Source organism: Pan troglodytes, chromosome 1 (assembly GCF_028858775.2).
Source record: "Pan troglodytes isolate AG18354 chromosome 1, NHGRI_mPanTro3-v2.0_pri, whole genome shotgun sequence".
In the NCBI taxonomy this organism is placed as follows: domain Eukaryota; kingdom Metazoa; phylum Chordata; class Mammalia; order Primates; family Hominidae; genus Pan; species Pan troglodytes.
Window position 1 is genome coordinate 33193600 of NC_072398.2, and position 19348 is coordinate 33212947.

Consider the following 19348-nt stretch of genomic DNA (forward strand, 5'->3'; position numbering starts at 1 on the left):
TTTTGTGGTACAGTTCACTGATCTTTTTCCTTCATTATTCAGCTTTGTTTTCTTGAGTTTTATATTAAATGTTTTTAAAAATATTTTGGTAATTATGCAGGTTAATAAATTATAAAGGATATCTATAGTTTTCCCCATCTCTTTCTGGCATTCTAATGACATGAATGCAGATTCCTTATTGATCCATATAAGAATGAGCTCCCAGAAGTGAGTGTAATGGAATCAAGTAGCCAGAAATACTTAGTAATTGGATTGTTTTTCACATTCTGCACTCAACTTTTATGGAAAAAAAAAACTGGAATCAAAGTATATCAATAAGATGATAAATCCATTCATTCCTTTTCAGTATCCAGTCCAGTCCATTTACCAGGGAGTAGCCACCACCATCTGTGCCTCAATGTTTTCAAACTAAACAACAATTGTAGTTTCTGTGCTTAAAATATTGATGGAATTAGTGATTCCCCATCTCCTTCGTATACATTTCAGACTCTTTATCTGTCCTACAAGACCAGTGTCTCCCACCCTTGCTGCCTTGCTTTTAATTCCCCAAACAGTGAGATCACCATAGAGCTTCCGGCCCATAACAGGTCAGCAAAGTCTTGGTCATTTAACAGGTCCAAACTTAAATACCACTTCCTTAGAAAGCCTTTTTTCTTTCAACCAAAATTAAGTCGGCCCCCTTTAATGATACCTCTTAGCACCTCTGTTCTCCCTCATAGCACTCTGTGTACATTTTAACTGCATATTGCTTTCTATTTGTTTGATGCCAGTCTTGCTCCACTTGACAATATTCTCATGCCCATAATGGTGTGACTCTGGCTAGTTTGTTCTTCATTATGCACCCATCACCTGGCACGATGCCTGGCAAGGGAGTAAAGGAGGATGGGTAGATCAGTTTTTCAGGCAATATAAAAATGACAGCACAGTTTTATCACAAATGTTTAATCTTTCTGTATTTCCATATTTATAGCTTGGAGATTGCATAGTAAACAGGAAAGAGGATGAGGTTTTGAATCAAAATTCTCATGTTTGAATCCCAGCCTGGCACTTAGCACAATCACAAAGAACTGTAGGAGGAATGCAATACTCACATCATCTAATTCATGGCATGGCTGCAAGGCCAAATGAGAAAAATGGAGATGCATTCAAAAGGTGAGAGCTACATGAGAATTCATGAACACAAAGAAGGGAAAAACAGACACAGGGCCTACTCGAGGGTGAAGGGTGGGAAGATGGAGAGGAACAGAAAAAATAACCTTTGGGTACTAAGCTTATTACCTGGGTGATGAAATAATCTGTACACTAAACCTCCATGACTTCAGTTTACCTACATAACAAACCTGCACATGTACCCCTGAACCTAAAATAAAAGTTTTTTAAAAAGTAATTGAAATGTTCGTAACTCAAAGGATAAATGCTTGAGGGGATGGATACCCCATTCTCCATCGTGTGACTAGTTCACAATGCATATCTGTATGAAAACATCTAATGTACTTTATATATATATAAATCTATATATTTATATATAAATCTATATATATATAAATCTATATATAAATCTATATAGATTTATATATAAATATATTTTTATATATAGATTTATATATACAAATATATTTATATATATAAATATATATATTTATATATATTTATAAATATATATAATATATATATAAAATATAGATATATAAATTTATATATAAATATAAATATATTTATATAGAGAGATTTATATATATAAATCTATATATATTTATATAGAGATTTATATATATATATACCTACTACCTACCACAAAAATACTTAGAAATTTTTTTAAAGAATAAAATTAGACCCCTATCTCTCACCATGTACAAAAATAAAATCAAAATTGGTTAAAAACTTAAGTCAAAGACTTCAAACTATCAAGTTCCTACAAGAAAACATTGGGGAAAATCTATAGGACATAGGTCTGGGCAAAGATTTCTTGAGCAATATCCCACAAGCACAGGCAACCAAGGCAAACATAGGCAAATGGGATCACATAAGTTAAAAATCTTCTGTACAGCAAAGGATGCAATCAACGAAGTGAAGGAACACCCCACAGAATGGAAGAAAGTATTTGCCAACTATCCCTCTTACAAGGGATTAATCACCAGAATATATAACAACTCTATAGGAAAAAACCTAATAATCCAATCAAAAAATCAGCAAAATATTTGAATAGACATTTCTCAAAAGAAGACATACAAATGGCAGTCATATGAAAAGGTGCTCAGCATCATCAATTATCAGAGAAATGCAAATCAAAACTATAATGAGATTTCATCTCACCCCAGTTAAAATGGCTTATGTCCAAAAAACAGGCAATAAATAACAAAAGCTGTCAAGGATGTGGAGAAAGGGAACCCTTGTACCCTGCTGGTAGGAATGTAAATTAGTACAACCACTATGGAGAACCATTTTGAGGTTTCTCAAAAAACTAAAAATTGAGCTACCATATGACTCAGCAATCCCATTGCTGGGCATACACCCAAAAGAAAGGAAATCAGTATGTTGAAGAAATATCTTCATTCCTATGTTTGTTTCAGCACTGTTTACAATAGCCAAGATTTGGAAGCAACCTAAGTTGCATCCATCAGCAGATGGATGGATAAACAAAATGTGGTACATATATACAATGGAGTACTATTCAGCCGTAGAAAAGAATGAGATCCAGTCATTTGCAAGAATTTGGATGGAACTGGAGATTATTACATTAGATGAAATAACCTGGCACAGAAAGACAAATGTGGCATGTTCTCACTTATCTGTGGGATCTAAAAATCAAAGCAATTGAACTCATGGGTTTAGAGAGTAGAAGGATGGTTACCAGAGGCTGGGAAGAGTAGTGGAGGGTTGGGGAGAGAAGGGGATGCTTAATGGGTTAAAAAAATAGAATGAATGAATAAGACCTACTATTTGATAGCACAATAAGGTGATTATAGTCAATAATAACTTAAGCATATATTTTTAAATAACTTAAAAAATGTAATTAGATTGTTTGTAACTCAAAGGATAAATGCTTGAGGGGATGGATACCCCATTCTCCATGATGTGCTTGTTTCACATTGCATGCCTGTATCAAAACATCTCATGTGCCCCAATAAATATACCTCCTATATGCCACAAATTAAAAAATTAAGAAAAAAATTGTTCTTAAGTGATTAAAACTAAGATGGCTGGGTAATTTAAGCTCTGTATTGGGTATAAGCAGAATATACTTTTTCTAAACCTTGTGAATTTTTTAAGTGGTTACAAAATATTATAGGATCAGACTTTGTAATTTCATAAATATTATTATTACAAATAATGTATCCAGAGCGATCTCAATTATGAAGTCATCAAGGATGGGTAAGAAAATTACAGAGAGAAACAATAAATCTGAATGTACAGTGCTTATCTTCAAGTAACTTAAAAGGAACTATGAACAAATGTTCATAGTTTTTTGGGATACATTAAATGACTTAGTGATACTTAAGAAGATACTTTGATTGATGTTACTAAGAAATAATAAATGAGTAAAGCATGATTGTAGTTATGGTGTGAGTAATGATATGACAGGATCATGTGATAGACATTGGGGGTAAGATAAAGATCATAACAATAGCAAACACTTATATAGTACTTATGATGTGTACTTTATTATATTAGGTATATATTATATTGTGTAACCACTTGATACATTAACTTATTTAATCCTCCCAACCACATTCTATGAAATATATACCATCTTAATCTTTCGTTGATGAAGAAACTGAGGCACATAGAGATTTTGGTACATGCTCAGTAAGTAGCACAATCAGGATTTGAACCCAGATAAGTTGACTCTTAACCAGTACACAGATCTGCCTCTTCTGTGATTTAATCAAAATAAACTCTAAATAAAGACATTACAATAAAGACATTAATTAGCTGCTAATCAGCTAATTAAGTTAAAAATGTAAAAAGTGCTAATTGAACGTAAAGGAGAGTGACAAAAGTGTGAAATGTTCAGGATTATCTAATATAATAAAAAGCTTATCAAAGGTAAAGAAGTTTTCATTGGAAAAGATTCATGAACAAGCATTCTAGAAATTAAGAAATGGTAAATGGCAAATAAGCATGTTGTAAATATTTCAATCATAGTCTTTTGGTTTTCAGTGCTATCTATAGACTGACACCTTCCTTATGTATATATGCTCAGGCCTAAACACGTGAACTCCAGTCCCCCGTAGCCAATGGCCTTCTAAAAATATCTTAGGCAATCCAGAACCAACAAATTTTTTTTCTTCCTACACCAAGTGTCCCTCCCTTAGACCAGAAGCTTAGGAGTCAAGCATCCTTCTTTCATTCTCTACATCCCTACATCTGTTCCATCATCAAATCCTCTATGAACAATACTTTCCAGACTCACGTCAATGAGGCTTCTGCCTTGGGTCTGCTTCATTTGTGCTTCTCCCAGTGACTTGCAAATCTCAACTCAGATAAAACCTCATCAGAGAGGCCTTCCCTGCCTATCGCATCTAACATGCTAACTTTGCTCCACTCCCTCCCTCATCACTCTCAATGCCCTTATATTAGAAATGCTTCTTTTTTTCTCATTAAATGTTAGTAGACTTTATTTTTAAGAGCAGCTTTAGGTTCACAGCAACATCGGGCAGAAGGTGCAGAGTTCCCATTTATCCTTGCCTCCACACGTGTATACCCTTACCCATTATCATCCTCTTCCACAGAGTGGACCTGCACTGACATGTTTTTATTACCCAAAGTCCATAGTATACACTAAGATTTGCTCTTGGTGTTGTACATCCTATGGCTTTAGGCTAATATATAATGACATGTACCTACCATTATAGTGTCATACGAAGTAGCTTCACTGCTCTGAAAAGCCTCCGTGTTCCATCTATTCATTCATACAGCCCTCCCCCAACCCCTGGCAAACTCTGATCACTTTTTATCGTCTCTATAGTTTTGCCTTTATCTTTTTTTGTCTTTCATCTCACCCCTCTTAATAAAAACCATTTTAATTTGTTCATTACTATATTCCCAGGTTATGGAATAGTGCTAGGCATATAATAGATGACTTTTAAATAGCTGCTGAGTTAATGAATTATTATATATATACACACACATACATTATATCAGTCATATGTAATTATATACAAATTATATGACATGTAGATATATAATATATTTAATGATATACTTGTATTATTATTATATATGTATATATAGATATATATAGGCATTATATAAAATACTCATTTTGATGGGGATACTGGGAAGTGGACCACTCATATCTTAGTGATGGTAGTATAAATTCAATGTTCTGGAAAACAATTAGTCAACTAATATCTGAAATAGTAGAGCATTCATCCACGTTTACCCGATAACTCTAAAAAGTGTCCCTAAAGATGGCATCATTCTGTATCCATCAATGTCAGCTTTGTTAAGTGAATGTTCCACATCTATAAAAATAGTACATGCAATTATTTGAAAAGTTATGCTACCAAAAATACTGACTGGCATATATTGTAAAGCAAATAAAGTTTACTAAATAATATGTAAGTATTCATCTTAATGTTTTTCTTAATTATGTGCACATATATTTATATAGAAAAAAGACAGGAAAGATTATCTATAATAATTTTACCGTGGCTATCTCTGGGTAGTGTAATTATGGATCATTGTTTTCTTCATTTGTTTTATAATCTTTAAAGTTTATATCATAAATATATTTGTACTTGGGAAAATACAGATAGTACTTTTAAAAGAGTTCTGTTCAGTTCTCCAAAAACTGAATTTTATCATTTGTTTAATAAGTATTTCATGAGCAATACTAAACTCTCAAAATTTGTTAAGTGCTCTGAAGTTTACAGAGATAAATAAAAAGCATATCTGCTCTCAAATGGTTTATGTTATCATTACCTTGGTTTATCATGGGACAAAGCAATAATTAGACTTAAATTTAAAATTTAACAGGGTTTTGAGAGATGAACTATGGTCTTGAAAACAAGAGGGACATGTATGAAACCACAGGTTTCTATCTACTATTCATTGAGACATGTTGCTTAGCCTTTTCTAAACTCAGTTTTTATATCTGTGAAATAAGAACATTGAGAGAAACGAATGATAAAATGAATGTACTCTAAAGTAGTATTTCAGATTTCATTTGATAATACCTCCAAGCAATTAATCTCATTTATGTTAAAAATATTTTTCACATTTTTTTGTAATTTATTTGTAAATAGAAAATATGTTTGGGATTCTAACAATTGTTGGGAGAATGAGAGAAATAATTTTCTCTGCAGATCTTTCCCCCATCAACTCATCCATCTTTCCCCCATCAACTCATCCATCTTTCCAACCATTGATTCATCCATCCATTCATCCAGTTTTTATAGGATCTTTCCTAGACAAAGCACTGTGTTGGGCACCATGGTATCTCTTTAATTACTTTGCTCCTTTAACAGTCCTTTAAGACTATGTATACATTAGAAAATAATTAATCTGGTATGGTCAGCTATCTATATGACCATTTTGAGTCAGCTACATAGCTGATATGAATGAACTTGATGAACTCCAATATTAAGCAGGCCAAAATTAAGATGCTCAGTGAAGTTTCAGCAGCATCACTTGAAGAAAGGAAAGTCAGTGTCTTCCTGTGTTGGGCTGTGGCCCAAACGCACAAGGAGTGTAAGTTTAAAAGGCATTCTCAAACTGGAACACATCCAAATCAGTTAACAAGGCTAGAAGATGGTTGAGAAAACATACTATATGGAAACTAGTTGGAGAGAACAGAGATATTTAACCTGAAATGGGGAAATTTAGTGGAAAGGAAGGCAAATGCTTAAAAATACCTGAGGTTCTAGCCCACGAATGGTACCAGAAGCTTGCTCTCAGGGATTAGAGGTAAGGTTCTAAGGAGTTCAGTGTTGTTAGCATGACCAACCATATGCACCTTTTGCCCAACATAGTCCCAGTTTATGCCTGCTGCAGCTCAGTTCACTCCTATTAATTACTTAGAGTGCCCCATTTCACTCAGAATGTCTCAATGTGAACAAAAGGTTATATTTGCCCTAAGTTTTGTAGAACCCATACAATTCTTTGTTCTACATCAGAAAGAGCTTTCCAATAATAAAGACTATTCAATAATGTGATGGGACAACTTGCCAAGTGACTATTTTCCTGTCACTGGTAAGGCACAAGCAGAGGCCTGGGGTCACCTGTCTGGGATGTTCTAGGTAAGGATTCCTTATTTGGTGAGAGGATAAAGTTGGTGACTTTTAAGTTTTCTGCCTTCTGATTTTAAGATTCTGTTGTTTTATTTTTGAATATTCTATGGTCAAATATCAGATCCATGACATACCTACGAAAACACAATTTTTAAAATATACTTTTTCTCTCGCTAACATGAAGACTTCTCCATTTTACATTTCATTGAATTTCTGTGGATGTTGACTAATTCTGGAGATGTGGCAAATTCATACTAGTAGTTCTGTGTGTGATACCTTGTGGAAGGATGGGAATCCCTGCTATGATAAAGAAATAAGACCGGCAGGTACTGTTTAAGAATATGACCTGGACAGAAAATAAATCCAACATTTATTGCAATTTGTTTATTTAATATTGTAAATGGTTTGCTTTTATATAGATTTAATATATTTAATAGTTATTCTATATTATAAATCATTTACTATAGCAGGCTGTTTCAGGGTGTAAAATTAAGAGCGCACTGCCTTTGAACTTAAACGGCCCATGTTAGAATCCTCAGTGTGCCAGTTACATCAGTTCTGCGATTTGAAATAAAATATTTAACTTCTCTCTGAGCCTCACCTTATTCCGTATATCCTACAAAGAGAAAACACTACAATTTTGGAGTGTAATTCTGAGGATTAGAAATAATTATGTTAAATTACCTTGTACACAGTATGCTTTCAAAAAGTTCGCTCTGGTGAAAGACTGTTTTGTGAACATGAAATCTATTTTAACCTACTTGTCACTATTTAATGCTGCTCTGTTTGTGCATCCTTGTGTTCAAGGTTGACTGTCCATTTGTTAGCACATCTGCATATTCCTCATAATTAATATCTTTTTAAATGACATATGGTTTAGTGACTGGAAATCGAGTCTTGCCTTCTGTTTTCAATTTGTTCATGACTCAATGACTCAATATATGTGTCTGAACTTTAATTTTCCATTCTGGAAAGTAGAATTTAAAACCCTTGCTCATATGTAGCTAGTTCGGAAAATGATGAAGAAATGTGTAATCCAAGGATTTTGAATATGTGCCAGGCTATTCAGCGATGGAGCATATAGGTAAAAGGCCGCAGTTTCTCTAATGTTAACAGAGAAGCCTAAATGAGAATGCCAAAAATGTAATCCCTGAAGTGAGGGGATAATTTGGGGTAGGCTAGAGTCAGATTCCTAGTGAATTAGCAAGAAGCACCACATCTAAATGGAATGAGCACAGGAAGAGTTGGTGGGAGCCCTAGGGAATGAGGCTGAGAACATCATTAACCTGGATGAACAACTGATAGTACCCCCAGGGCAGTGCCTCTGCAAGCCAGGGATCTCTGAAAGACAAGGCCCAGTGCATCCCTCGAAGTGAGTTTCTAACTTCCGAGTCCCCCATAGCATTTATACCTCTTTTGTGCTGAGTACTCTTTTTTTGGTGATACAGTTATTTGAGTCAGGTCTAATCTGTTAAACATGAAGTAGATTATTTTATTCCTCCTAACTATTCTGCCCTTTCCCTGCCTCTAACAAGAACCTTGTGCAGAGTGGTATTCAGTATCTTGTATTATAGAATTCAATTTGATACAAAATATTACAGGTTTATTTGATATTTTAATGCAGCATTTTATTTCACTATTTTGAAATGCACACACACAGGCAAAAAACAAAACACACCTCAAAAGTAACATGTTGGTGGGATGTCCTGAGAAAGAATTCAGTGCATATGGAAAGCTCAGTGAATTCATTTTCTCCCTAAAATATTCTTCTTCTTGTCCCCACAGACTTGGTAGCCACCAACTACATTTGTAAAGCCTCTGTTTTTGCCTTTGAGAGCTCACCCCCAGAGTTTTATAAATCTGCAGGGAGCAAAGGTTTAGGACATGTATAAATAAATCATTTTATATTTTTTCGTTTGTTTTATTTTGTTTTGTTTTCTTAGAGAAGTTTAGGACATGTATAAGTCATTGTCTATTTGGTTTTTTGTTTTCTTTTGTTTTTCATATAGATGAGAGTCCAGTGGCGTATATCATTTTTAAAGTTTAATAAAATTATACATTCAAAAGATTATACCATCTCAATTATTCCAATCTGTGATTTAATTTATTGCTTAATGTTTTGTATGAATTTGATTTTCTGAAGCAGGTTAAATTTGAAATTTTATTAAAAACCCACTTCCTTTGAATTTATAGATTGGGATAGCTGTTTTATCTAGTCGCTGTGTAGAATTAGTATTTACTGGACAAGATGTGTTGATTCAGGAGATTGTCTTGGAGTGTTTGCCCCGTGAGGGTCATATTAAACTTGAGAGAAGCTCTTTGAGCAACAGAGCATCTTGGAGACGATATATCAAGCTGATGGATACAGGGCTCTTTTGTTAAGAAACCAGCAGTGGAATTATGGCTGGCTCCCAGTTATTGCTTTGGTGCTAAGGAGCCTCTAAGGATTAAATCTAGGATAAAAGGGGTTAAACAGAGGGGAAAGGAAGGTTTCCAGAATTCAGTGTTACTGGAAGCATACAGAATGAGTAGTTATATACAAATAATTTAAGATGACCATTCTGTTTGGAAATATTTCACAATTTAATATATTCAAAGTGTACCAATTTAGTGGAGCATATTGTTTTGTTATTACTCAGAAGAGAATTCGTGACATCTTATTATAAAGCCTACTTTGGGGCACTTCTTCCTACTTTCTTAATAGAAAGGTAATGTAGTTTTTAACACATAAGGGGTTTTGTGTGCATATTAAAAACTAATTTTTTCAGGGCTAATGACTTGAAATTCAGAATTTGGATTTTCAATTACATTATACTCCTTGATGTAGAAAAATTAGGCAAAAATAATCAAAAGAGAGACATGGTTTTATATGTTATACATTGTATGCATTTTGCACTTTATTTTTTGCCTGTGTTTTCACAGTGCTCTTTTTTCTATGTATGCACTTATTATAAATCAATTAAAGTATATATGTCAAATAAATTATGATTGTTTAAAACCATTTGTGTTCATAGATAAAATATCAATTAAAAAGCCTTTAGCAATGAATGTCCTTCAAACCAAAAATGTGAAGGTAAGAAGTGGATAGTTGGCCCTGGACAGCAATCTTCTTGCACTTTCTAGTCATGCCACACTTTTACTAATTGAGAGAATTATTTCATATCATTTCCTCTTTCTTCAAGCCTCCATTTCATCCACCCAATTTGTCACTGAGCCTTTGCTTTTATTTTGCTAAGAAACTGCGCATCATCAAAGGAGATCTTTGCTATTATTCCATTACTGAATCTACTCACTGCTCTACATCTTCATCTGTGCATTCACTTTTGCACAATGGGAGAACTATCCCTGCTCTGTTTGGCAGCCAGTGTGCACTGACTCTCAATTGATTCAAATGTGCACTGGCTCACCTCTCTCTTCCCACACTAGGACTTTGCTCTGGCAATTCTATCTTTTACAGTATCATTTCCCCTAATCTGTGTTAGATTCTTCCAACAAACATGCCTATATGCTGCAACATCTTCCAGTCTTTAGAAAACCTTCCTTTGATATCATGAGCTTTTCTAGCTGCTGCCCCATTTTCTAATCCCTTTTAGAATAAATTCCCTCTAAGTGTTGTCTAAGCTCACTGTATCTGCCCTTTACCCCCTCATTGTCTTCACAACCTTAGCTCAGACTGCTATGCCCAGCACTGCACTGCATCTGTTCTTTGCAAAGTTATCAAATACCTGCACTTGGCCAAATGCAAAGTTTCAACTCCCAGTCTTCTTCTTCCTTAAACTCTCAGCCGAGTTGATACAGCTGATACGTTCTTCCTTTTTCGTGTGCCTTCTTTCTTTACTCGGCTTCCAGTCTGCACCTTCTCAGTTTTTCTCCTACCTCACTGACCACTCCTTCTCAGTATCCTTTCCTAGAGAGGCCTCCTCCTGACCTCAACATTTTGGTGGATTCCAGGGCTCGATTCTCAGACCTCTTCTATACTCATTCTATCAACACTCACTTCCTAGTTTATTTCACCATCTCAGCCTTTAAAGATCACATATACGCTGACCTACAACTCCTATGAAGGCTACAACTCCTATGAAGACTTTTCCTCTCCCTCTCCTCCTTAGTCCATGTTAGCCACACTGTTCCTTAAACACAACCAGAATGTTTTCCTCCTTACTGCCTTTGAATGTACTGCTATCTTTGGCTGGATTACTCTTCCTCCAGACATTCGGATGGCTACCTCCCTCATGCCAGTGAGGTCTCTGTTCAAATATCACTGAATTGCATTTTCTTCCTATAATCTTCCCATCGAATTGAAATTGTTACCTAGTAACTAAAACTGCCCAATTCTTTTTACCTTCTCTTTCCTTACACTGCTTTATTTTTCTACAAAGCACTTATGGCCACCTGGTATTATTGTATACACAGTATTCATTTGTTTACCACCTGCTCCCTCCACTTGAATGTAAGCTACCTAGGGGCAGGAGTGGTGTCTATTTTATTCAGTGCTGTTCTTCTTCCACATGAAGAGTACTGCTTAGCACAGAGTGGAGCCTTAATAAATGTTTATTGAACAAATGAATGAATTATTAATGAACTCAAACCCATTACAGCAGATTGATGAAACATGTAATCTAATTCTTCTGTTCTCATCAATGGTCATTCATTAGCCTCATTGTTCACAGACAGCTTCTTCTGAATTGGAGAGTACGTAAAATTGACACACTACACAAGGTTATGTATAAAATAAAGTTGAAAATGGACCCTGATATTTCATTTGTTCTCATTATTTTGATCACTTCTCCTTCTTTACCAATGGCCTCTGGTAATTTGTGGTCATTAGGAACCTATATTACAATAATCAGAATGTTCCCAACAAAGTATGTTATACTAGCAATTAAATTATGCTAAAGAAAGTTCAGGTCAGTCCAATGTAATAATAGTAATAATAGTTAGTGACTAATAATTACCAGGGTCTAAAATCAGGTGCTTTATTTATATGATCTCTGAACTTCACAACGATTCTATAAAGGAAAAATATTATACCTACTTTAGAGATCAGAAAATATAGGCTCGGAGTCATTAGGTCATTTTCCTAAAGGCACAGAGTTTTGCTGAATTTGCTTTCAAGTTTCTGAATAGCTTTGGAACAAACTGATATGATTTGGAACAAGCTGATATGACAGGCTCATTTGAGTTATACCAATTGGAAAAAATTAATTAAATAACCAGAGTCATCTTATCAACTTTTTTTAGTAGAATAGGCTTTAGTTTTACACATTCCTGTTAGGCCTTCTAGAACCATTCAAATAGATTTCCCTGGTAGATTGTACCAAGCAGGTATGTTGAAGTCAGAATAGATTTGCTGGAGACTCAACTAGACTAGAAAAAGTGGTATGCATGTTCTAACTTGCAAAATTGAGTAAGGGCAGGAGAAGGGATAACTGTGAGAAGAGTAATTGTATAAAACACATAGGGAAAAAGTTTACTTTTTATATTTTCATGGGTGAGCATTAAGGCTGGAATACGCTGTATTCAGCCACTCATGTTTATTTATCATTCCAGAAAAATACAATTTTAGCTAACTTCCCTTCCTCCAAAAAAAAAAAAAGGAAAAGAAAGACATTGTGTTCACATGTAGTGGTGTGATTAAGGCAGCAATGGATGATATCGGGGGGTTGAATATGAGATCTGAACTGCTTCAGTGTTCAATTGTTTGGTCTGTTGAACAAAGAGTTAAATGAAAAAGGTACTTTAATATTTGCTTCACTAAATTCCCTCCATGTTTTCAATTAGATAAACAGAAGTACAGGTGGGAATGTGCTGCATATTCATTTGTCTTGCTGTTTGGGGGCCGGCTTTTAAGACTGAAATACTAATGTAATTGTGTTGAAATGAACAATAAGGAAGTACAGGAGTTCAGGAATGAAAATGTTAAATTAAATGGACCATGTTTAACATTGTTGTTGATCCTGAGGAACAGTTTTTCCAGTATATGGAGCATTTTGATTCCATCCAGCATATGTTCTCCACAGTTTTCTCTGCTCTAATTCATCTGTGTTTTTCGACAGCTCCAGATGGCGTGCTGCCTCCCAGGCTTTCATCTGCCACTCCAACCAGTCTTCAGGTTGTCTGGTCTACACCAGCTCATAATAACGCTCCTGGCTTTCCCAGATACCAACTCCAGATGAGGTCTGGCGACTCCACCCATGGATTTCTAGAGTGAGCATTCTACTTTGTCCATTCTATCAGCTGGGTTATACAATATAGACATAACATTTTTGAAGAGTAGGTCAGTTCTCATTTGCAAAAACTATAGGTTACCTTTTAAAAGTACAAAAAACCCCCAAACAATTAGAGGATAATCATTTGCTTTGCAAAAATATCTATTTTTCATTTATGTAGCATTTAAAGTAAGATTTCTTCCCACTGAAACTTTTCATGAGCACATGCATTACATAAAGCAATGAAACTAACAAAATGATGTCTGAACTGTCGCTAACAAATTATAATACCTATTCTACAAATCCACATGGCAGTCAGTCTCAATACTACTAGGATTTACATCTCGTATAAACACAAGATTACAAACTCAGCCAATGGCTACCTATTTTAAAAGAGATCTCATTTGATGGCAGAAAATTACAATACTTAAATGTATGTTGACATCCTCTAAAATTTTTTTGTAGTAAGAAATGTACTTGCTTTTATTTCTTTGAATGTCGAAAACTTCCTAATTGACATTTATTTCCCATACAGGTTATTTTCCAATCCTTCTGCATCGTTAAGCTATGAAGTGAGCGATCTCCAGCCGTACACAGAGTATATGTTTCGGTTGGTTGCCTCCAATGGATTTGGCAGTGCACATAGTTCTTGGATTCCATTCATGACCGCAGAGGACAGTAAGTGGTCTGAACAATACACAACCAAATGTCTTCTACATAAGGAGTTTAAAATGTCTTCAATTTTTTCCAAAGCAAAGAAATGAGCCTCCCTTATTTACTTGTTGTTTAGTGACAATAACCTTTTCTAGGGCAAGAGAGTGAGCAAAGGTGGTCAGTCTCTCCAGAAAGAAGAATAATGTGGTCTTGGAGGATTGGAGGGTTAGGCCTACAGACAGGACAAAGTAATTCACTATAAATTATGATATGGCCCCATTCTATCCTTCAGGGTACATCTTAGCGCCCTGCAAGATAAAGGTTGTCATCTTCTGCTTTATGACTGAATGTTCTCTGTTTTGGAGAAATTCTGGCAGGCAGAAGAAAATGAAATACGGACCTTACTTCATGAGGCTGCTTACATATACTTGTTCCTGGAAACAGGTTTCATTTTCCTGCTTCTACTCATACCCCAAAGACAGCCTTCAGCATAGAGAAGTATAATCTGATAGCAGTATATTATAAAAGGTGGATTGAGATTTCTTTATTCAACCAATAAAGAGAATTTTCTAGTTGTTCACTAAAAAGTTATTTTTGCATATATTTGCTAGATTATATTTGGGAACAAATACATGACTATAACATTTGGTTTTATACAAATTACCTCTATAAAAGCATATATATGAAAGTAGAGGGGTTTTTAAAGAAAAGTTAGAAATTAAATCAAGCTACACAGAGTGAATAAGGACTTTGTATCTTTGAACAGTTAGGTTTTTTGAGTTAATCTTGTCAAGTCTTTTAATCATAGGCTTCTTAGGCAATGTTCTCTGCTGGCCCATTGCCATGCTGGCTGTATATCCAATGAGAACGTTAAGTGACTTTCAAAAGCCTAGATATTAACACAAAGGTATGGTATTTGCAACAATATCAATTGTTTATTAAATGTATTGTTTTATTTCTATAATACCTTTAATTGCATTATTTTAGTGAAGATAAGACATCAAATTAGACATTATCAGTACAATCTAGTTTGTTTAAAGTTGACTTTACTTTTACAAAAAAAAGCAACCATTATGAGCAATAATGTATGTTACTTAATCCATTTCTTCCAATTCGTAATTACTCCTTGGGAGAAAGTTAGCTACTTTGCAAGGGGACACTCAGTGTTTTTGTTCTCAAGGGTATCATTTAGTAAATTATCAGCACAGTACAATAAATGGCACCCAAAGTCCAGAAAGCATTAATTCACCACCTTTTAGGAGGAACATTACATACACTCTGGGGAATCTGGACACCATGATCACCAGATTTATGGACTGAAGAATTCACACTCAAAATAGATTTTTGAAGAAACATTTGAAACAACTGAAGATAGATTTGTAATCTCCTTCTTATATATAGCAGCATGCTTGATGGCACTAAATAAAGATTAACCAAAAATAATTATTCAACCCACTGCAGAGGTGATGGCTCAATAGAATGCTTGGAAGAAGGGAGAAAGCATTTTTTTTTTTTTTGGCACAGCATTCTTTATTCTCCTAGAGAAAGGGCAACACTCAAACTTCCTCAGCGGTAATCTCCCCACAATTTTTACTGAATGAGGGCCATGACCTGCCATCTATAGGCAGGGAGGTAGCACATAAATAAGCAAAAGTCCAAAATATTGTAAAATACCAATTAGCATAGCATCCTTTGTTGAGCAAACTTACCTTTGGTCTCCTTTTTACTATAAAACAAGTCTTATAGACCATACATACACATGGTTAGAATTTTCATACTCAGAGACCCTACCATTGTTGTGATATTTAGGGCTTGAGTTTAAAGTGAGTGGTATTAACCCTTCATTTTCCTTAAGTAAGAATTAGTAACACTTGAATAAATAGCAGGTATCAACTCATAACCATTATTTGTGTTTAAATCCGTTCTCCAAATCGAATGAACTCTTCCTTCCTCTGCTTTGTGTATATACTGTGAAGTCACATACATAGCAAAGAACTGGAAGGAGGCCATGTGTACCTGCAGGTTATGTTAGCAGTGCACCTGAGACATGGTGACAGGGTACTGTATATTTTAGATGTCAGTGGAGATGGATGCCATCTCTGAAAGGATGTGCAATTGAATTGACAAAGACTGAGTGATTGGCATTGGGCACAAGCAGTTTTTCTGTCAAGGCTACAAAGCATTGCTTATAAAACCACCCATGTTGACAGCTCCATGCCAGAATCACACTTCTTACTTGATCCTGACCAGCACCTCCTGCTCACCAAAGTGCAATTTTCTTTCTCTTTCTTTCTTCTTTCTTTGTTTCTTTGTTTCTTTCTTCTCTCTCTCTTTCTTTCTTTCTTTCTTTCTTTCTCGCTCTCTTTCTCTTTCTCTTTCTTTCTTTCTTTTCTTTTCTTTCTTTCCTTCATTTTTTGAGACAGCGTTTCACTCTATCGCCCAGGCTGGAGTGCAGTGGCACCATGTCAGCTCACTGCAACCTCTGTCTCCTGGGTTCAAGCAATTCTTCTGCCTTAGCCTCCCAAGTAGCTGGGATTACAGATGCCTACCACCACACCCAGCTAATTTTTTTTATATTTTTATTAGAGATGGGTTTCACCATGTTGGCCAGGCTGGTCTCGAACTCCTGACCTCAGGTGATCCAGCCGCCTCAGCCTCCCAAAGTGCTGGGATTACTGGTGTGAGCCACCGCAGCCAACCCAAAGTGCAATTTTCAATGTAGAAATTTCATATATCGTCTTACAGAATGAAACAGAGAAGTCGCCTCATGCCCACATTTAAATTCCATACCATCAACAGGCACCTTTCTGCATCAGCCACAGCCTCACAGCTTTCCAGTGCCAAAATGGGTCACCAATGGCAATATTTTTAGTGTGACATTTCAAGACAGTGATTTTCAGCAAGCCTGTGACACAGGTGAAACCACAAAGAGAAATCTAGGCAGGCAATGAGCTACAGCCAGAGAAGCAAATGCGTGGGTGCAGAGAAGTTATCATGGACAGGGAAACAGGATGTGAAGAATTTTAATAGATTTTTTTTCAAATAATTTGTCATTTACACCAGTGTGCCACCAATATCCAGTTCCATGCATTTTTTAAAATCTAGTGTGCTGATGCCAAATAATAATAATGCACATTTCCTATGAATATTTTAAATCCTGTTGAACGTGTGTTAATAAAAGATGTTTGTTCCAGCCAATTTGGTCAGTGTAGTGTTTAACTGTTTGCAACCAGATAAATACAAACAACACATTATTTTTTAAATGTGCTGCTGGCAGTCCAAGCACCTGGCATGTCCACAGCTTGCAAAAATGTCCTAAGAATATGTTAGGCTTGGGAGCATGTGATTAATAAAATGAAGGCACTTGCCTAGCAGCTGAAAATGTTGATATCTTGAAAACAGAGATAACCATCACTCCTGATTATATGATTGTTCCTTCTCTCTCGTATGTTTGCAATTGTTTTCTGTATAGTACATGCATGTAGAAATTAGAGTTGGCAGGGAGGGCAAGTTTTTCAAACCTCAGCTTAAATGTGGATGTATTCTTTTGCCTACCGAAATCCTGCCTTGTGTTAACTATGAATTAACCTACTTTTTCTTAAAATTGTGGATTCCCCAGCCCAAAAAAGTTAGATAATCTGTTTCTCTTAAGATTTCCCAGGAAATAAGATTGAAATATGGAATATCTAATTTCAGTCATTTTAATGACAAACATATATGGCATACACAAGCAATTAGATCAACTAATGAAATTGAAATCATTTTCTAAAAATCACTTCCCTACCCTCAAAAAAAAAAAACCCAAACTTGAATTCACTGTAGATTTTAACAATTTAGTTGTCATATATTTTTAAATGTTTGATCATTTCCCAAATTTGTAGTTTAAAATTCCATATTTATATTTTTAACCACTAATCTAAGAGGCACTACTGCATAAAACCTGTGGAATTCGAACAGTTTATTCTGTAGGTTTACTTAGACAACTTTTCATTTGTTCATTATTTTGATGACACAGTGATATTTTAAGTACAGTTATATGCTGCACAACATTTCAGTTGATGATGAACCACATATATGATGGTGGACCCATAAGATTATGATATCATATTTTTACTGTACCTTTTCTGTGTTTAGATACACACTTATCATTGTGTGACAATTGCCTACAGTATTCAGTACAGTAACATGCTGTACAGGTTTGTAGCCTAGGAGCAACAGGCTATACCACACAAACTAGCTGTGTAGTGGGCTGTGCCATCTAGGTTTGTGTAAGAACACTCTAGGATGTTTGTACAACAATGAAATCGCCTAATGGTGCATCTGTCAGAATGTATTCCTGTCATTAGGTGACACAAGACTGTACCATTGCCATGCTATATTTGCTCATTGCATTACATCTTGTTATTTTTTCACATTTATAATTGCACTGTGAACAGAGGAGAGGGCAATGAAGGAAATTGTCTTACTGCCTGGGTCCTGCTTTATTTTTCCCCTCAGCAACCTTCATCCATCCTTCAGATACTCATAGTAATTTACAAAGGAACAGAGGTTCTTCTGGAGTAAGACAGAAAGGCAATGTGAGGTCAATTGAAATCTAGATCTAACAGAACATGCTTCTTCCTCTTTCGTTGCCTGACATAATTCTACACATTCATCAAGCCCCAGCTCAAGTGTCACTTCCTCTGTGAAGTTTTCCTTCTTGTTGCTCCCTTAGAATTTTGGTTTGTGTTTACTAGTGAATCATCAATATCCCCTTCTGAATTGTAACATCTCAAGACCTAGGGATCTGTCTCAACTATCTTTCTATCACCAGTGTCTGGCGAAGGGTCTGATATAGAGTAGGTGCCCCAAAATTCTTACTCAAAGTACTGATTAAAAGCAGAGTTTGATTGAAGTAAATCCACAAAAACTCAATCAAGCAAACATTTACCGTGTACCTACTGTGTACCAGGGACTAAAAGAGATATGAAAGTTGCAAGGATGGATATGATACTGTTTTTCCCTTGAAATTTCCTCTGTCTGGCAAGGAGCACACACAGTAAAACCATAGTTAGAGTGAAAGAGCTGAGTTGTCCATGAGAGCAAGCTCAGAGGAAGGGCATGGCCCCTCAACATGAGGGCCAGGAAAGCCTACCCAGAGAAGACCAGGAGAGGAATTGGAAATGATTTATATTTGGAGTGCACTTTAATATCAAAGTTCAAATTTACACCATCTCCACTGGTTCAGGGTAAGGCTGGAAAGCAATTGCT

At 35.5% G+C, this 19348-nt stretch overlaps 1 protein-coding gene across 1 annotated transcript in view; it reads left to right on the top strand.

Moving 5' to 3' along the window:
• The window catches only part of USH2A (usherin), a 798713-nt gene that overhangs the window by 507570 nt on the left and 271795 nt on the right, over positions 1 to 19348 (top strand). The window contains exons 38-39 of the mRNA XM_016938662.4: positions 13292 to 13442; positions 13980 to 14122. Of these exons, the coding sequence (XP_016794151.3) occupies positions 13292 to 13442; positions 13980 to 14122 (294 nt within the window). The remainder of the gene's footprint in view (positions 1 to 13291; positions 13443 to 13979; positions 14123 to 19348) is intronic.